This window comes from Lithobates pipiens, unplaced genomic scaffold, assembly GCF_037356315.1.
Source record: "Lithobates pipiens isolate NorthernLeopardFrog02 unplaced genomic scaffold, aLitPip1_a1.2 Scaffold_1, whole genome shotgun sequence".
Classification (NCBI taxonomy): domain Eukaryota; kingdom Metazoa; phylum Chordata; class Amphibia; order Anura; family Ranidae; genus Lithobates; species Lithobates pipiens.
This window is the reverse complement of record NW_027507685.1, coordinates 153,103,238-153,118,545: the sequence shown is the minus strand read 5'-3', so window position 1 is coordinate 153,118,545 and position 15,308 is coordinate 153,103,238. Positions and strand designations below refer to the sequence as shown.

The window sequence follows — 15,308 nt, the reverse complement described above, 5'->3', positions numbered from 1 at the left end:
AAGTTACAGAAAATGGGCCACCAGACAGGCAAGTTCAAAGTTGCTTGCATCAGGTGGCTCTGAAGTTATAATTAACTGCCCTAACAGGGTTGCCTTAGAGAGCCTGCACATGATAGTGGGGAAACTTAAAATTCATGAAGTGTAGAACAGTGGTCATCAACCTTGTCCTCAGGGCCTACTAACAGGCCAGGTTTTATGTATTACCCTGGGGAGATGCAGACTAGAATATTGCAATTGCTGAGCAACAAATGATATCACCTGTGATGTATTTCAGTTATCTTGCAAACCTGACCTGTTAGTGAGCCCTGAGGACAGGGCTGATGACCACTGGTGTAGAAGGATGTTTTGGGAGAGAATTAATGAAGCATCTATGCAATTATAATGGCTCAGGAAACTGTCTTGAGTGGCGTGTCCAGCATCAGTTGGATTAAACAATGCCACATCTTCGGTATCATTGGTAGAAATTGTGTAACATCATTGGGCCCCATAGTTGGTTTCATTGGTATCATTAAGCCAGTAGTTGCTGTCATTGGTAAGAATTGTGCCTCATCATATGGTGACAATGGGAGGAATTGTGCCCCATTGTTGGTAACCTTGAGAGGAATTGTGCCCATCATTGGTATCATTGGGCCCCATCATTGATGTCCATTGTGAAGAATTGTGCCCCATTGTTGGTGTCGGTGAATGAAATGGTGGCCTCTGGCTCTAATTGCATGCTTCACAATACACCCCCCCCCCCGCCGCCCGTGCGCTCACAATGCACAGCCCACCACTGCATCAAGTCCATTTCTCCACTTTAATTTCAGCATCATCAGTGCAGAGACTCCCATTTCATTTCTGATCAGAGAACCAGTCCCATTCACCCATCATTTGTGGTATCGATACTAGGAACTTCAAATACTTGTGTAAAGTACTGTGGTACAGGTGGAGGGGGGGGCATCATTGGTTTTAGCCGTTTGTTGTTCTCCCAAGTGTCGGCACAATTAGCTTAGTGGTTAATGCAGCCCATAGATTATGCATTTGTCTTTCCTTCCACCATGGGTTGAAGAGAAGAAAATGGATAAATTCCCCCATCAACATATTAAGTGTTGATGGCGGAATTGTGATGGTGGGGAGCCTTCCCTGCTGGCAGAACACAATGATGCTATGGCAACCGACAGGCTGGTTGTGCTTGCCCATAGATGGATTGAATCTTGGCTGGTCCCTGCTGAACTGGTTGAGTTTCGATCCATCTATGGCCGGCTTAATTCTCCTGCCCTACAATACTCGTGTCCTTGGTTTGAATCCCAACCCATTTGGGGTCCAGTCAAGGGTTGCCACCTCATCCCTTTAAAACTGAACACGTAAATTACACAGGTTCTGTGGCTGATAAAGGTGATAATTAAACTCACTTGGTGCCTTATCTTCAATTAGCCTCAGAACCTGAGTAATTCATGTGTTCAGGTTTAAAGGGATGAGGTGGCAACCCTATTCCAGTCCCAACTACCTGCATGTTCTCCTTGTGCAAGTGTGGATCTCCTCCAAATGCTCTGGTTTCCTCCCACACTCCAAAGACATGCTCTTGGGTTTCCCTCTTACAAAGTTGGACGCTATGCCAGTGGGTACTTACTATAAGTGCCATCTACTTTTCAGCCACATTGACTCTCATGGTGGATGCCAGTCATTCTAGATCTGGAACCAATTTGCATTACTTCCCTGAACACTTGATGTTTATCCCTGAGGCTTAATGAACATGTTAGCAGTAGAGAAGTGAGCCAACTGCTGCTATTAAACCTAGTGAACATCAGAAAATCGGATGAAAAATACCGCTTTTGAAGCGATTGTACAATAATCAGATCATTTTGTACAGTTTTCGAAAGCCAATCACAAATATTCAGGGGAAATTATCTGATGGCACGATCACGAAAAATGATCTTGTGTGCTAACAGATGATACGATTTTCATTAACCACTTACGGACCGCCCCGCCGCAGTTTTACGGTGGCTGTTTGAAGGAGGATATCGTTATGACAGCAGCTAGCTGCCATAACCCCGGTATCCTCCTTTTCAGGGGGGCGGTCCACTACAAGATAAAAGTCGTCTCTGCAGCAGATTCGCCACGAGATCACTTTTATTGGTGTTGGGAGAGGGGGGGCACCCTCCTCCCGCTGTGATCCAGTGCCCTCCGCCGCTTACCTGGAGGCGATCGTTTCCTCTTGCGGGCTCAGTTTTGAGATGAGTGAGGGGAAGATGGCCCCCACTCGTCTCCATACAATTGCTGGGCAGAAGCGATGTCAAAATGTCACTTCCGCTCATAGCTATTAACCACTTCCCGACCAGCGCACGACGATGTACGTCGACAGAATGGCACGGGCAGGCATATTGGCGTACAGGTACGTCCAATATTCGATGCCGCCCTGCCATCGGGAGCGCGCCGCCGGCGGCGCGCTCCCGCGCTGGTCGGGACCCCCGTGAGTCCGGTCGCGGGACCCGCGGACTCGATCGCCGCGGGCATCCCCGCGATCAGTGTACACTAAATGAAAGCCCAACCCCCCCACAGTTAGGAACACTTAACCCCTACACTGCCACCCACTGGTTAACCCTTTCACTGCCAGTGTCATTTACACAGGAATCACTGCATTTATATAGCAGTGATTGCTGTATAAATGACAATGGTCCCAAAAATGTGTCAAAAATGTCCGATGGGTCCCCGACAATGTCGCAGTCACAATAAAAATCGCAGATCGCCGCCATTACTAGTAAAAAAAAAATAATAAAAAATGATTAATAAAAATGCTATAAAACTATCCCTATTTTGTAAACGCTATAACTTTTGCGCAAACCAATCAATAATCGCTTATTGCGATTTTTTTTTACCAAAAATATGTAGAAGAATACGTATCGGCCTAAACTGAGGGAAAAAATTTTTTTTTATATATTTTTGGGGGATATTTATTATAACAAAAAGTAAAAAATAATGCGTTTTTTTTTCAAAATTGTCGCTCTATTTTTGTTTATAGCGCAAAAAATAAAAACCGCAGGGGTGATCAAATACCACCAAAAGAAAGCTCTATTTGTGGGAAAAAAAGGACGTCAATTTTGTTTGCGAGCCACGTCGCACGACCGCGCAATTGTCAATTAAAGCGACGCAGTGCCAAAAAGTGGTCTGGTCTTTGACCAGCAAATTGGTCCGGTCTGAAAGTGGTTAAAGGACCATTTTTTAAACTATTTTTTTTTTTACAACATTTTTATTTTTTCTATTGCATTTTAGTGTAAATATGAAATCTGAGGTCTTTTTGACCCCAGATCTCATATTTAAGAGGACCTGTCATGCTTTTTTTTCTATTACAAGGGATGTTTACATTCCTTGTAATAGGAATAAGTGACTCTTTTTTTTTTTTTTTTTTTTTTTTAAACTGTAAATATAAAAGGTAAAATGCGGAAAAAAAATAAAAATTAACGTGCCCCATCACGATGAGCTTGCATTCAGAAGCGAACGCATACAGTAGCGCCAGCATATGAAAACTGTGTTTAAACCACACATGGGAGGTATCGTCGCGATTGGTAGAGCGAAAGCAATAATTCTAGCCCTAGAACTCCCCTGTAAATCAAAACTTGCAACCTGTAGAATTTTTTTAACCATCCCCTGTGGAGATTTTTAAGAGTAAAAGTTTGTCGCCATTCGACGAGCGGGCACAATTTTGACACATGACATGTTGGGTATCAATTTACTCGGCGTAACATTATCTTTCACAATATAAAAAGAGATTGGGCTAACTTTATTGTTGTCTTAATTTTTTAATTCTAAAAAAAAAAATTTCCCAAAAAAGTGTGCTTGTAAGACCGCTGCTCAAATATGGTGTGACAAAGTATTGCAACGACCACCATTTTATTCTCTAGGGTGTTAGAAAAAAAAAGTATAGTAATTTTTTACTGTTTTTAACAAATAATCTCAGGCAGAGGTTCGGTCCCTAAGTGGTTAAGGTTGAGTTCACACTATCGCCACATGTGACTCACAGCAGGGGTCTGGTGCGTCCTGGTTCACCGTTTCATGTACAATTTCAGCCCAAATTTTGGGCTAAATTTGGACCTGAAACAGACCAGAAGACGCACGGGACCTGGTGCAAATTTGCTCCGGAGATTTGTGAACCGGCTTCATAGAGAGCAGGGAATCCACAATAGTGTGAAGCCAGCCTTAATCAGTACAGTTTTTTCATCTGAAAATACAATACAATACAATATGTCACATTGATGCCACATTTTTACTCTGTTGTAGGAGAATTTTCATCACTTTAGGAACCTCTTTATATGGTGACTAGCATGCAAAAAACAAACAATCATTGGTCCTATAATCTCATCGTGTGTAGCAGGTTTTAGTGCTCCCGCATAATATTATTATAGAAGTGAGCTTTCCAGACAGAGGAATATCCAGAAGCAGAACGGGGTCCCTGTATATGGGGGGTCACCTGACCATCCATTACATCATAACTTGGCCGGCGCAGTGCCGCAGCTCTGTGATAAGGGTGATGGAATGTTGCTGGCTGGGTGACAATCTATCCAGGCTGGAAATGAAATCAGGAAGGCGTTCTCTATGCATGGTGCTGACAGAGGGGGGGGGGAGAAGTGGAGTCTAGGTGTGGTCAGCCATGGAATGTGAGTGGAACCATCTGTCTTCCTTATTGTAATTTCCACTCCAGCTCTGATCCTGCAGTTGTCTCCAAGACTTTGCCGGACGACAAGCAAAAATAGGTTGGTGCATCTGGTGCATGCGGGGAGGAATTCCCAGGGTGGGGGTGGCTCATGAAGAAGGGAAAACAGTGCAGCTAAATTGGAGATTTTCAATGGCAAACTGAATGACTTGTATCTGGCTTTTAAAGGGATGCAGAGAATAGTCGTGGGTGTAAAGATTTTCATGTTGGAGTGTCTGCAGCCGATCGATCCCGGTCTGCATCCCATGACCCTTTGTATGAAATGGGGAAAAAATGGAGTACTGTCCGTGATACTTTTTTTTATTTGCACTAACATACAATTTTTGTTTTGCAAATAAAAAAAAAAAAAAAGTGTCACGGACAGTACTCAATTTTCTCTGTCACAATTGCACTAATACGGCTACAATCACATCAAGTACGAAATGAAAAAAGGCTTGTGGTGTTATCCATTCCCACCGAATGAAGATTCAGCAATAGTGTGAAATGTTACGCTGGCCATACACTAGGCAAAAAACTCAAACTTATTTTCAAGTAACAAATACTCAGCTGTGAGCAAACGATAGTACCATCGTATAACGACCGAAGTTTGATTGATAAATCATTCTATGGACATAAATGAATCAGTTTTTCGTTTTGTTGTGTCACAAATGCAAAGTGTAAACAGTTTTTTTAATGGACCTGAAACACATTAACCTTTCAATTTATCGTTTGTTTGGTTTATTTTTCCAACCTGTCCCTTTGCTTTTTCAGCTCTGATAAGTTAAAACTTAAATTTTCTATTTGTGTTATCTAGACGAAAAACAAACAAACCAAATTACTGATTTTGAATGATTTTTCAGCTAGTGTATGGCCAGCATTATTAGTCAGATACAGAAATTTCTCTTGCTGCTTTGTGTAGGTGACTGGTTCATTTTGTGCTAAAACATTATTATTATTATTATTATTATTATTATTATTATTATAATTATATTTTATTTTTTTCTATCCTTTGTTGTCTCGTATTAACAATATTTTTTGTGGCATGCATTGCAAACCAGCTGTTTTATCCATTCTTTTGGTCAAAGCAACTTGCTTATTTAGGCCTCTTTCACACTCCAATCAGCCGGGATCTATGAGCAGGGCAAGATGGGTGGCACATGTGTGCCCACTCAGGTTGTGCAGAGTGATCATGGGAAAACTGTAATTGTGTGGTGCGGCTACATTGAAATACAGCACATAAGCCTTAGTTTACACAAGACTCTGTGTGGGAAACCTGCATTCACAAACCGTGCACATTTTCCACACCAATTTCATAATGCACCGCCCTTGTGATCTGCAGCGAGTGTCAGTGCAATCAGGGTGGATAAAATGCTTTTATAGAAAAAAATCTATCTAAAGATATAGTTTTCTATTTAAGATACATAAATTTTTGTTTAGCATGAAATAGAGCTTAGTTATGTAACATGAGGCTGTATATTCTGCAATATTTAGATTTTTGGTAAACACATTTAATGAATCCAAGCTCTGCAATCTGAGATAACATGGACTGCATTGATGCATTCACACAACTTCACAGTAACTATGAGATAAAACAGTTGAAGGATATTCCTTTATCCCATTGTTTTGCAAATCTATGTACACTGTGGGGGTTATTTACAAAAGGCAAGTGCAGTCGCTCTAAATCTAAGTTGTAGATCTGAAATGAGGGGAAGCTCTGCTGATTTTTATCATCCAATCATGTGCAAGCTAAAAAATTTTTTTTTTTTTTTTTTTTTTTTTTTCCTTGCATGTCCCCCCTCGGATCTACAACAAGTGCACTTTCAGTGCAAAGTGGATTTTCCTTAAAGAGGAAGTAAACCCTGATGAGTTTACTTCCTCTTTCATTCCCTGCAAAGGCAAAGCATAAGGGACTACTATGCATCGCATAGTAGTCCATTATGTGTCACGTACCTGACACAGGAGCCAGCGAAGTCACCGCTGTCCCCTGTAGTCCGGCGCATCCATCTTCTTGTGGGTTCTCGCAGCTCCGCCGCTGTCATTCGGTGAAGCCGCGATGACGTCACTCCCGCGCATGCGCATGGGAGCCGACACGCGCGGAAACTCCGTCGTTGAAGATGCCGCGCTCAGTGCGCCTGTGCGGCGCTGTCTACGGCGCATACGCCGTAGACAGCGGTGCCTATCTTCGGGCAAATATCTCCTAAACCGTATAGGTTTAGGAGATATTTCTTGGACCTACAGGTAAGCCTTAATCTAGGCTTACCTGTAGGTCAAAGTGTGTTGTAAGGGTTTACAACCACTTTAAGTAAATAAATCTGACAGCTTATTATTCTAAATAGGAAACCTTTGTTTTGTTGGCAAATATTAAAGATTCTAACTACCAGCAAGAATGAGAGTCCTTGCATTAAGGCTGGGTTCACACATGTGCGGTGTGGATTGAAGCTGCATTTTCACAGCTAATTGACAAAGTAGTTGTTCAGCGCTTCACGTCGGTTTTTGATCAGGTCAGGATTTTATCCTGTTCACAACTAAATGCATCTGCGAATCGGATGTGTGCTCATATGTGAACCAGCCTCATTCAAATGAACTCATTTTAAAATGTCGAATGCGAATTGGATGCAATGTAAGCTGCATTCAATTCACATAGGTGTAAACCCTGATGGGTTTTTCTTCCTCCTTTTTTTTTTATTTATTTTTTATTTTTTTCCCCCCCTGCAAAGTAAAAGCATAATGGGCTAGTATGCATCACTTACTATCCCATTATGTTGCACTTACCTGCAAACGAAGCCCATGCTGTCCCCGCTGGTGGCTGCATCCATCTTTGCACCTCTTCCTGTCCAGGGCGACAGACTCAGGCTCTGTGACTGGCCAGAATCTCGTGCCGTCGCTCCCACGCTTGCGCCGATGATATTGTCGCAAACATATATGGTTAATATCTCCTAAACCATGCAGTACAAGTGGTGTAACTGGGTGTACAACCAGAGCACCTGTCATTTCAGATCCATCTTGGCAGCGCCTGTTAGTGGGCATCCACTCACCTGCTGCCTCCATGTCCTTCCACTTGCTGTGTCACTGCCGTAATCACCAGCCGTCCCATTAAAGTGAATGGGACTGTCGGGGAGTCCACAGTGGGTCAGAGGAGGAGCCACTGCAGGACAGAGATGACAGTTGCTTTTTAAAAATTATGATTTGAATCGAGTTGATGTAAATCAAACCTTTCTGGTGATTTACATCAAATCCACCCTGGGTGCAATGTTAACGACACCCCATGCACAGGTCTGAAACGCAGCGTTTGCCTGCACTGGATTGCATGGTACAAAATTATCAAGCATTCTGGTTTCAGTGCGTTTTTAAAAGTAGTGAATGCTCTAATTTAGTGCGATTTGATCCCATTCAAAATGAGGGAGGAGAGCCGTGTGCACCGCATTGAATCGCATGACAGTGTGAACTGATGCAAGATGGGAACTGTAGTCTCAAATGTATTTAGATGTACATAGATGTGAAAAAAAAATGCATAGTGTAACTAATCTGCTGTGTGTTTATAAACGCAGTGTTTCTATGTGGGATTCATATGCATTCATAGATGAACCTTCTGTATATGTAGACTCTCCTTCTTGCTTGGTAGTGTTGAGCCAGGGATGTTCAATTCCCATCACCCGATGCCCAGGACATGCAGTCTTGGGCCCCTTTCAGAAGTTGCATGACAAGTCATTCCCCATGATTTCCAATGTGTACCATTCATATCTGTGCGACTTCAGAGTAGTCCCTGTACTGCTTTTCATCTGACTTTCATGCGAGTTGAGGCCCATAGATCTCAAGGGCATCACATTTCACAGGCATTCCCTGAAACTGCACGACTTTTAAGTCCCGGAAGTGTGAAAGGGGCCTTTATAGGAAAAAAATTTTTGTTTTTGTTTTTTTTAACATTTAGCCCTGCTGGGGGCGAGTGGCTGGCTTTAGCGCTTAATGCTTGGCTCTCTTGTAAAGAGCGGCTAACTATCCGTAGGTCCTGTAAGGAAGCTTGGAAGCGTCTGTTTTTTTTTTTTTTTTCCCATTATCTAGGACAAGAAAGGGGTTCTTTATTTTAATGTTGGTTAACACGGACTCATTCATGTGACATGCATTTTAACAAGAGGCTTATTTTGCTAAACGCGGTTTCAGTCTATGAACCAACTCCTGTAGAACTGTGCTGAACTCTGTTAACACTGTGTCTGGTGCACCCAGCTGTACCCAGTCAGGCCTGGTAATAGGCACTAAAATTGGCAAAAATAAGACCCAGCTCCCAGCTGTCCTCATTTGGAGGGACTGCCCCTCTTTTCCTTGGCTTGTTCCATTCTTTGTATCCTGTGTAGCTAACAAAAAACCTTTTTATATTGCTGTCAAGCTAATGAAAACGATCATTGGTTGCGTTTAGCCCCTGTTCACACCGGTATGATTTGTCATGCGATTTGACAGTTCCAAATTTCATGACAAGTCTCACCCCATTGTCGGCGATGGAACCGATCAAATTTCTGCGACTTTGAGAAAGGTTCCTGCACTACTTTTTGAACATTTTTCATTGCGACTTGCATAGACTTCTGTTTAAATTGAGTTGCAAGCCACAGTGAAATCGGAGGTGCAAATTGCACTGATCTGCACCAGTGTGAACCAGGGCTTAGACTAGTATTGGGCAAGGTTCACACTTATACAGGTGATGGAATGCCTGTGGCTTGCATGTGTTCCTGCAGAAGATGGCACTGCTCTTTGGCAGACAAACAGGGGTTAATTAACGGAACACCCACGTATCTGAAAGCACAGCACGGTTTCAGGTGGATGCAAAGTGCAAACGCATGGGGCAAAAGCACCATGCAGTTTCCATGTGGCTGCGGTTTTGAAAAGGTGCAGGGACCCATTTCCTGCATTTCCCGCAGGTACAGCAGCCCATTCAAAGCGGGAAACGCTTGGATGTGAATGCAGCCTTAAAATTTGAGATTTAACCTTCATTACTGGTCAAATGACTGGTCTCACTTTGTCAAGTTTACTAAGGAATTTGATTGCTGTATTTGATATTTTATTATTTTTGTATAAGGGATTTATTTTTTCATGGTATTCCTTCTTTATTATTGGCCACTGTAGATGCCCACGAGGGCTTGAATAGAGGGTTTGTACAGTGCACGTACCAAAGGCTTGCGCCAAGAGATTGTGGTGGGGTTTTTTTTTTTTTGTTTTGTTTTTTCTCTTCTTTTTTTGAAATGCGTATATAAATAAGTGTTGGGGAGGAATGATTGCGCACACCCTGTCAGGGCAAAGTGAACGTGTCGGCAGATAGCCCACCACCAGGGTTTTGTGTGAGCCATCAGCCTATCATGCGTAAGATCCCACATTGGTTGCATTAGAGCTTGGACAAGTGAATGATGTTCTATAGTCTTCCAAACCAACAGCGTTCAGGCCTGTGATTGGCAGCCCAAGCCCTAGAGGAGGTCATGTGTGCTGTCATACTGAGAAGCTCTGCTCCATTTTTGGCCACTCGGGGTGGCGCAGAGAGGAGGTGTAACTTTTTTTTTTTTTTTTCTCCCTCCTTATGTCACTCTCCGGATGTGTTTTACCCAAGAACTAACTGGTTGGGTTGCCACTTGTCTTTTCTGTAAAGTGCACCTTTTAAATTATATTTTTTTGTTGACTATTAATTCTTTCTCTTGCTTTTATACTGATTTTTTTTTTTTCCCTGTTGTCTTTTAATTCAGAAAATGGATTCAGGTGGAGTCAAAGTGTTGGAGACCGCAGATGACATCCAGGATAGAAGACAGCAGGTTTTGGACCGTTATAGGCGGTTCAAGGAGCTCTCCACCATCAGACGCCAGAAACTAGAGGATTCCTATCGATTCCAGTTCTTTCAGCGTGATGCTGACGAGCTTGAGAAATGGATCCAGGAAAAGCTTCAGATCGCTTCGGATGAGAACTATAAGGATCCAACCAACCTTCAGGTAGGGGAACTTCACTGGGGTTTGGTTAAGTTGCAGCCATTCAGCCAATCCAAGCGGCAGTATTGTGATATGGCTACACAACCTGTATGCAGCATATGTTCAGAAATACTTAATACATGAAAGAAGTGTACCCCCATCTACAAGCTGAGACTAAGGAACCTCATCGCTAAAGAGCCTTAGCATCAATGACTAAACGGTTCTTACAGTTAAAGGAGAAGTACAGCCAAAGCTTGTTTGGCTGTACTTATCCTGTGAATCACAGGAGTGCAGTTCAAACGGCAGGCTGAAGACTGCTGTTGGCTGATGTCACAGAGCTGGATCAGGCTCGGAAAAGATTGTGACCATGTGGTCAGGATCCACCCACATGCCTGAACCGGCACCTGGCTCAGCCTCTCAGTGATCCACTGAGAGCCTGAGCCGGCTGCTCCCACTCCTTCCACAGCCCAGCGCTCCAGTTAATATAAAATGGGTTAATAGTAATATATGCTTGCTGGTGACCTGATGAAAAATGTGTATTCTTGCAGGGGAAACTCCAGAAGCACCAGGCATTCGAGGCTGAAGTCCAGGCCAACTCTGGAGCCATTGTTAAACTGGACGAGACTGGAAATGTTATGATCTCAGAATCTCATTTTTCCTCCGAGACCATCCGAGTAAGTATCTGAAATGGGGTTGTTTGCCAGCCTCTTGCAAACCTATATTCAGCTCCTGGTGGTACGTCCGGCAGGCACTGCCAGGCAGTATAAGGACATGTGGAGAATAAAACAATGGACAATTCCCAGTTATAAATTCTTTATGAATGCTTTAATGTAACTTCATAATTACACTAAATATATGTTTAGATCTGTCCTCCACTTGTTTTGCACCTCCCATCAAATTAACTGCAGAAGACACGTTCTCTGGGTGGAGGGTAGAGCATTACTTTACTTTCATCTCCCAATCCATTTATCTTCATCCTGAAATGTGAAATGCCAATTTAGTTCCCTTTCCTGTCCTCTGCACCATGGCAAATAAAGACCCTTCAGATCCGTATGGTTTCAATGTTTCTTTGGCAGTTTTTTGGGAGGGGGGAGGACTGTTGCTGTCTTTTTTTTCTTAGGGGAGAATTTCATCAATGTTGTGGTGACCACTTTGTCCAAGATACAATATGATTGGAATTTTCCAACAGGGACAGCAGAAACCTGACAGAGGTTCTAGCTCTTCTCAGTCACCAAAAGTGCTTATTTATTTTTTTGCTTTTTTTTGTGACTCTGCTAGAGAGTTTTCTGTTTACTTCTTGACCTGTGACCTTGTCACCAGGACAAGAAGTGATGAGGAGGTGTCTACTCCAATAAAATGTCGGCCTGGGTTTGCCTTCACTGTTAGGGATTTAGGTTCAGGGTATCTAAATTTAGTATAGTTTTCCTGATCGCTTCTTTTTTTTTTGTCTGTGATTTAACATATACTTTAAGGGAAGCTTCCATTATGGAACCCTTTCTTTGAGAATGCTAGTTCCATTATGATGCTTTGACTTTAGTACAGTCTGAGTCATTGACCTGGAACAAGGATAGGGAAGGGTAGCTCTGACACTTGGCTAAAGCATATTTGTTCGGAGTCTGTGACTGACCACATACCAAAGTTAGATACAGCCAAGCATTTAGCATTTTCAAAGGGAGGCCTGCAATGGAAGCTCTAGTACTTCACTCATGACAAATTCTCTTTTAAACACATACCATTATAAGCATCAGTGCTGAAAATATATCCGAGAAGGGAAGGAAAAGCCCTGCCATGTAGATATTTTCCAGCATGCTGGAAATTCAGTGTGTTATAATGCATGCTCCCAATCGGTTCTGGGGCAAGGTCATCTATTGCCCAGGGCAAAGATGCCAAACAGATCCCCCCCCCCTCCCCTGACAAAAATCTATGAGGATTATGTGTCGTCAAAAATTCTCTCCCTTCTCCCAAAAAAAAAGTGAGCACCAATCCTTCACACTTATCTCCTAAGCATAAATTATATTTGCAAACCAAAGTTCTTCCCCCTCTACCAGTACAGGTCCCCCTTCCCCGTTCAAATCCTCTCCCTCCCAAAATACCCCCTCCTAGCACAAGTCCTCTACCCCTCTAATTTCCCCTCCAAGCATAAATCCTCTCCCAGCACTAATTCTCTTTCCCCCTCCTAGCACAAATCCCTTCAATTATCCTTACTGGCACAGTTCCCTCTCTCCCTCCAAATCCCTCTTTCTAGCAGAAATCCAATTTCCTAATACAAATCGCCCATTCTAGCACAACCCCCCCCCCAAAATTCGCAGGGTCAGCCGCCCCCTCCACCCCTTGTCACGGCCCTGATCCCAGTGTTGCCACCTTGGGTAAGTTCTGGAAAGCCCACCCCTGATCCTGGCCCTCTGATTAGTTGCTATGTATGGACACATGCTAGTTATTCTTTGTAAAAAAAAAAAAAAAATGAATGAAACAAACGGGAAGCAATTGCTTCCACTAACCAAATAAAATGAGAGCATTCGTTGTCTTTGATAAATCAGTCCTTTTTATATCCCCATATTTAATGCTATATAAAATACAGAAGCATAAGGTGCATGTGACATATATTGAACCCTGAGTCGTGCAATTCCTCCAATCATTAACAAATCTTTCCATCAATCCGCATTCCTTGTTATTAGATGATCAGGAGGGTGACCTTTTGAGGAGACCGGAGCGTAGATCCCTCCACATATCATCTCTGGTCATTGTTAAATATGACTATGAGGTCACAGCTCTTCCCTCCACATCACTCTTCTCCCAAGAGATAACGGTTTTTCTTGGTAGTCCTGCTGTATGCCGTGGGAAGCATTATCTGTAACACATGCAGAAGGCAATGCTGGCAAAGTGCTGAACGTTCCTAATATAAGGGTAAATGGTTTCCAGTACAGTACATTGTATCCAGTCATCTCAGCAATTCTATGTGCAGAGATATCTGCATTGTTAAAGGGCTACTACCCTCTGTTACAAAATAATTGAATAGGGAATAAAAACAAAGCTGTTAATGCTGAACTTTGCAACAGCCAAACACTTGACATACACAATAATGTATACCATGGTGGGATGTCATCACACACTTTCTGGCTTAGGTTACTCATAGTGGTAGGGTAGGGCACGTATACTATATACCAAAAGTATTGGGACACCTGTCTTCACATGAACTTTAATGGAGTCTTAGTCCGTAGGGTTCAATGTTCAGTTAGCCCACCGTTTACAGCTATAACTACTTCAAATCTTCTGGGAAGGCTGCCCACAAGGTTTAGGAGTGTGTCTATGGGAATGTTTGACCATTCTTCTAGAAGAGCTTTTGTGAGGTCAGGCACTGATGTTGGACGATGAGGCCTGGCTCGCAGTCTCCACTCTAATTCATTCCAAAAGTGTTCTAGCAGGTTGAGGTCTGGACTCTGTGTGGGCCAGTCAAGTTCCTCCATCCCAAACTCACTCATCCATGTCTTTAAGGACCTGGCTTTGTGCACTGGTCCAGATCATTTGGTGGAGGGGGATTATGGTGTGGGGTTGTTTTTCAGGGGTTGGGCTTGGCCCCTTAGTTCCAGTGAAGGGAACTCTTAAAGCGGTTGTATACCCGCAGATTTTTTATTTTTTTTTTTACTCACCTGCAAAGGAAAAGGCGTAATGAGCTAGTATGCACCGCATACTAGCTCATTATTAAATACTTACCTTAGAACGAGGCCCCGACATCTGTCCCGATCCACGCAGAGGGAGCTGCCATGTTCCCTCTGCGTTTTTTCCGGGTATTCCGGAGCTTCAATATCGTCACTCCCGCGCATGCGCGCGGGAGATTTCTTCTCGGCACGGTCTGGTGTCTGCCGGACTTTCAGCCGAGAATCCCCTGTGAGCATGCGCCGCTGCAGTCAGCGGCGCATTGCGAGGGGAATATCTCCTAAACCTGTACGTTTTTTTTTTTTTTTTTTTTTTTTTTTTTTTTTTTTTTTCCCTACAGGTAAGCCTTATAGGCTTTTCAGAAGGTAAGTCACAAAAATTACTATACAACCACTTTAAGGTGTCGGCATACCAAGACATTTTGGACAATTTCATATTCCAAACTCTGTGGGAACAGTTTGGGGATGGCACCTTCCTGTTCCAACATGATGGTGTGCCTGTCAATCGATCCCAATTGTCACGATAGCGTAACTTCATCAGGGGATCCAGCAGGACAATGAGCCTAAACATTCAGCCCGAGGTACAATGGAATGGTTTAGCTCTAAGCATATTCATGTGTTAGAATGGCCCAGTCAAAGTCCAAACCTAAATCCAATTGAGAATCTGTGGCAAGACTTAAAAATTGCTGTTCTGACGCTCTCCATCCAATCTGACAGAGCTTCAACTATTTTGCAAAGAAGAATGGGCAAAAATTTCACATTCTAGATGTGGAAAGCTGGTAGAGGCATCCCCAAAAAGACTTGCCACTGTAATTGCAGTGAAAGGTGGTTTTACAAAGTATTAACTCAGGGGGCTGAATACAAATTGACTCCACACTTTTCACATATTTGTGTAAAATGTTGAAAACCATATATCATTTTCTTTCCACTTCACAATTATGTGCCACTTTGTGTTTTCACATAAAATCCCAATACATTTACATCTTTGGTTGTAACATGACAAAAATATGGAAACTTTCGAGGGGTATGAATACATTTTCAAGGCACCGTGTG

General features: G+C 42.9%; 1 protein-coding gene across 5 annotated transcripts in view; it reads left to right on the top strand.

The window, feature by feature from the left end:
• SPTAN1 (spectrin alpha, non-erythrocytic 1) overlaps positions 1-15,308 on the top strand; it is a 120,607-nt gene that overhangs the window by 36,749 nt on the left and 68,550 nt on the right. For 4 of the 5 annotated variants that reach the window (XM_077478697.1, XM_077478695.1, XM_077478694.1 and 1 more), the window contains exons 2-3: positions 10,387-10,626; positions 11,151-11,276. In XM_077478697.1, the coding sequence (XP_077334823.1) occupies positions 10,390-10,626; positions 11,151-11,276 (363 nt within the window). In that variant the 5' untranslated portion in view covers positions 10,387-10,389. Of the gene's footprint in view, positions 1-4,600; positions 4,728-10,386; positions 10,627-11,150; positions 11,277-15,308 lie in introns of those variants that run through there. The other variant, XM_077478692.1, reaches the window with a different exon arrangement.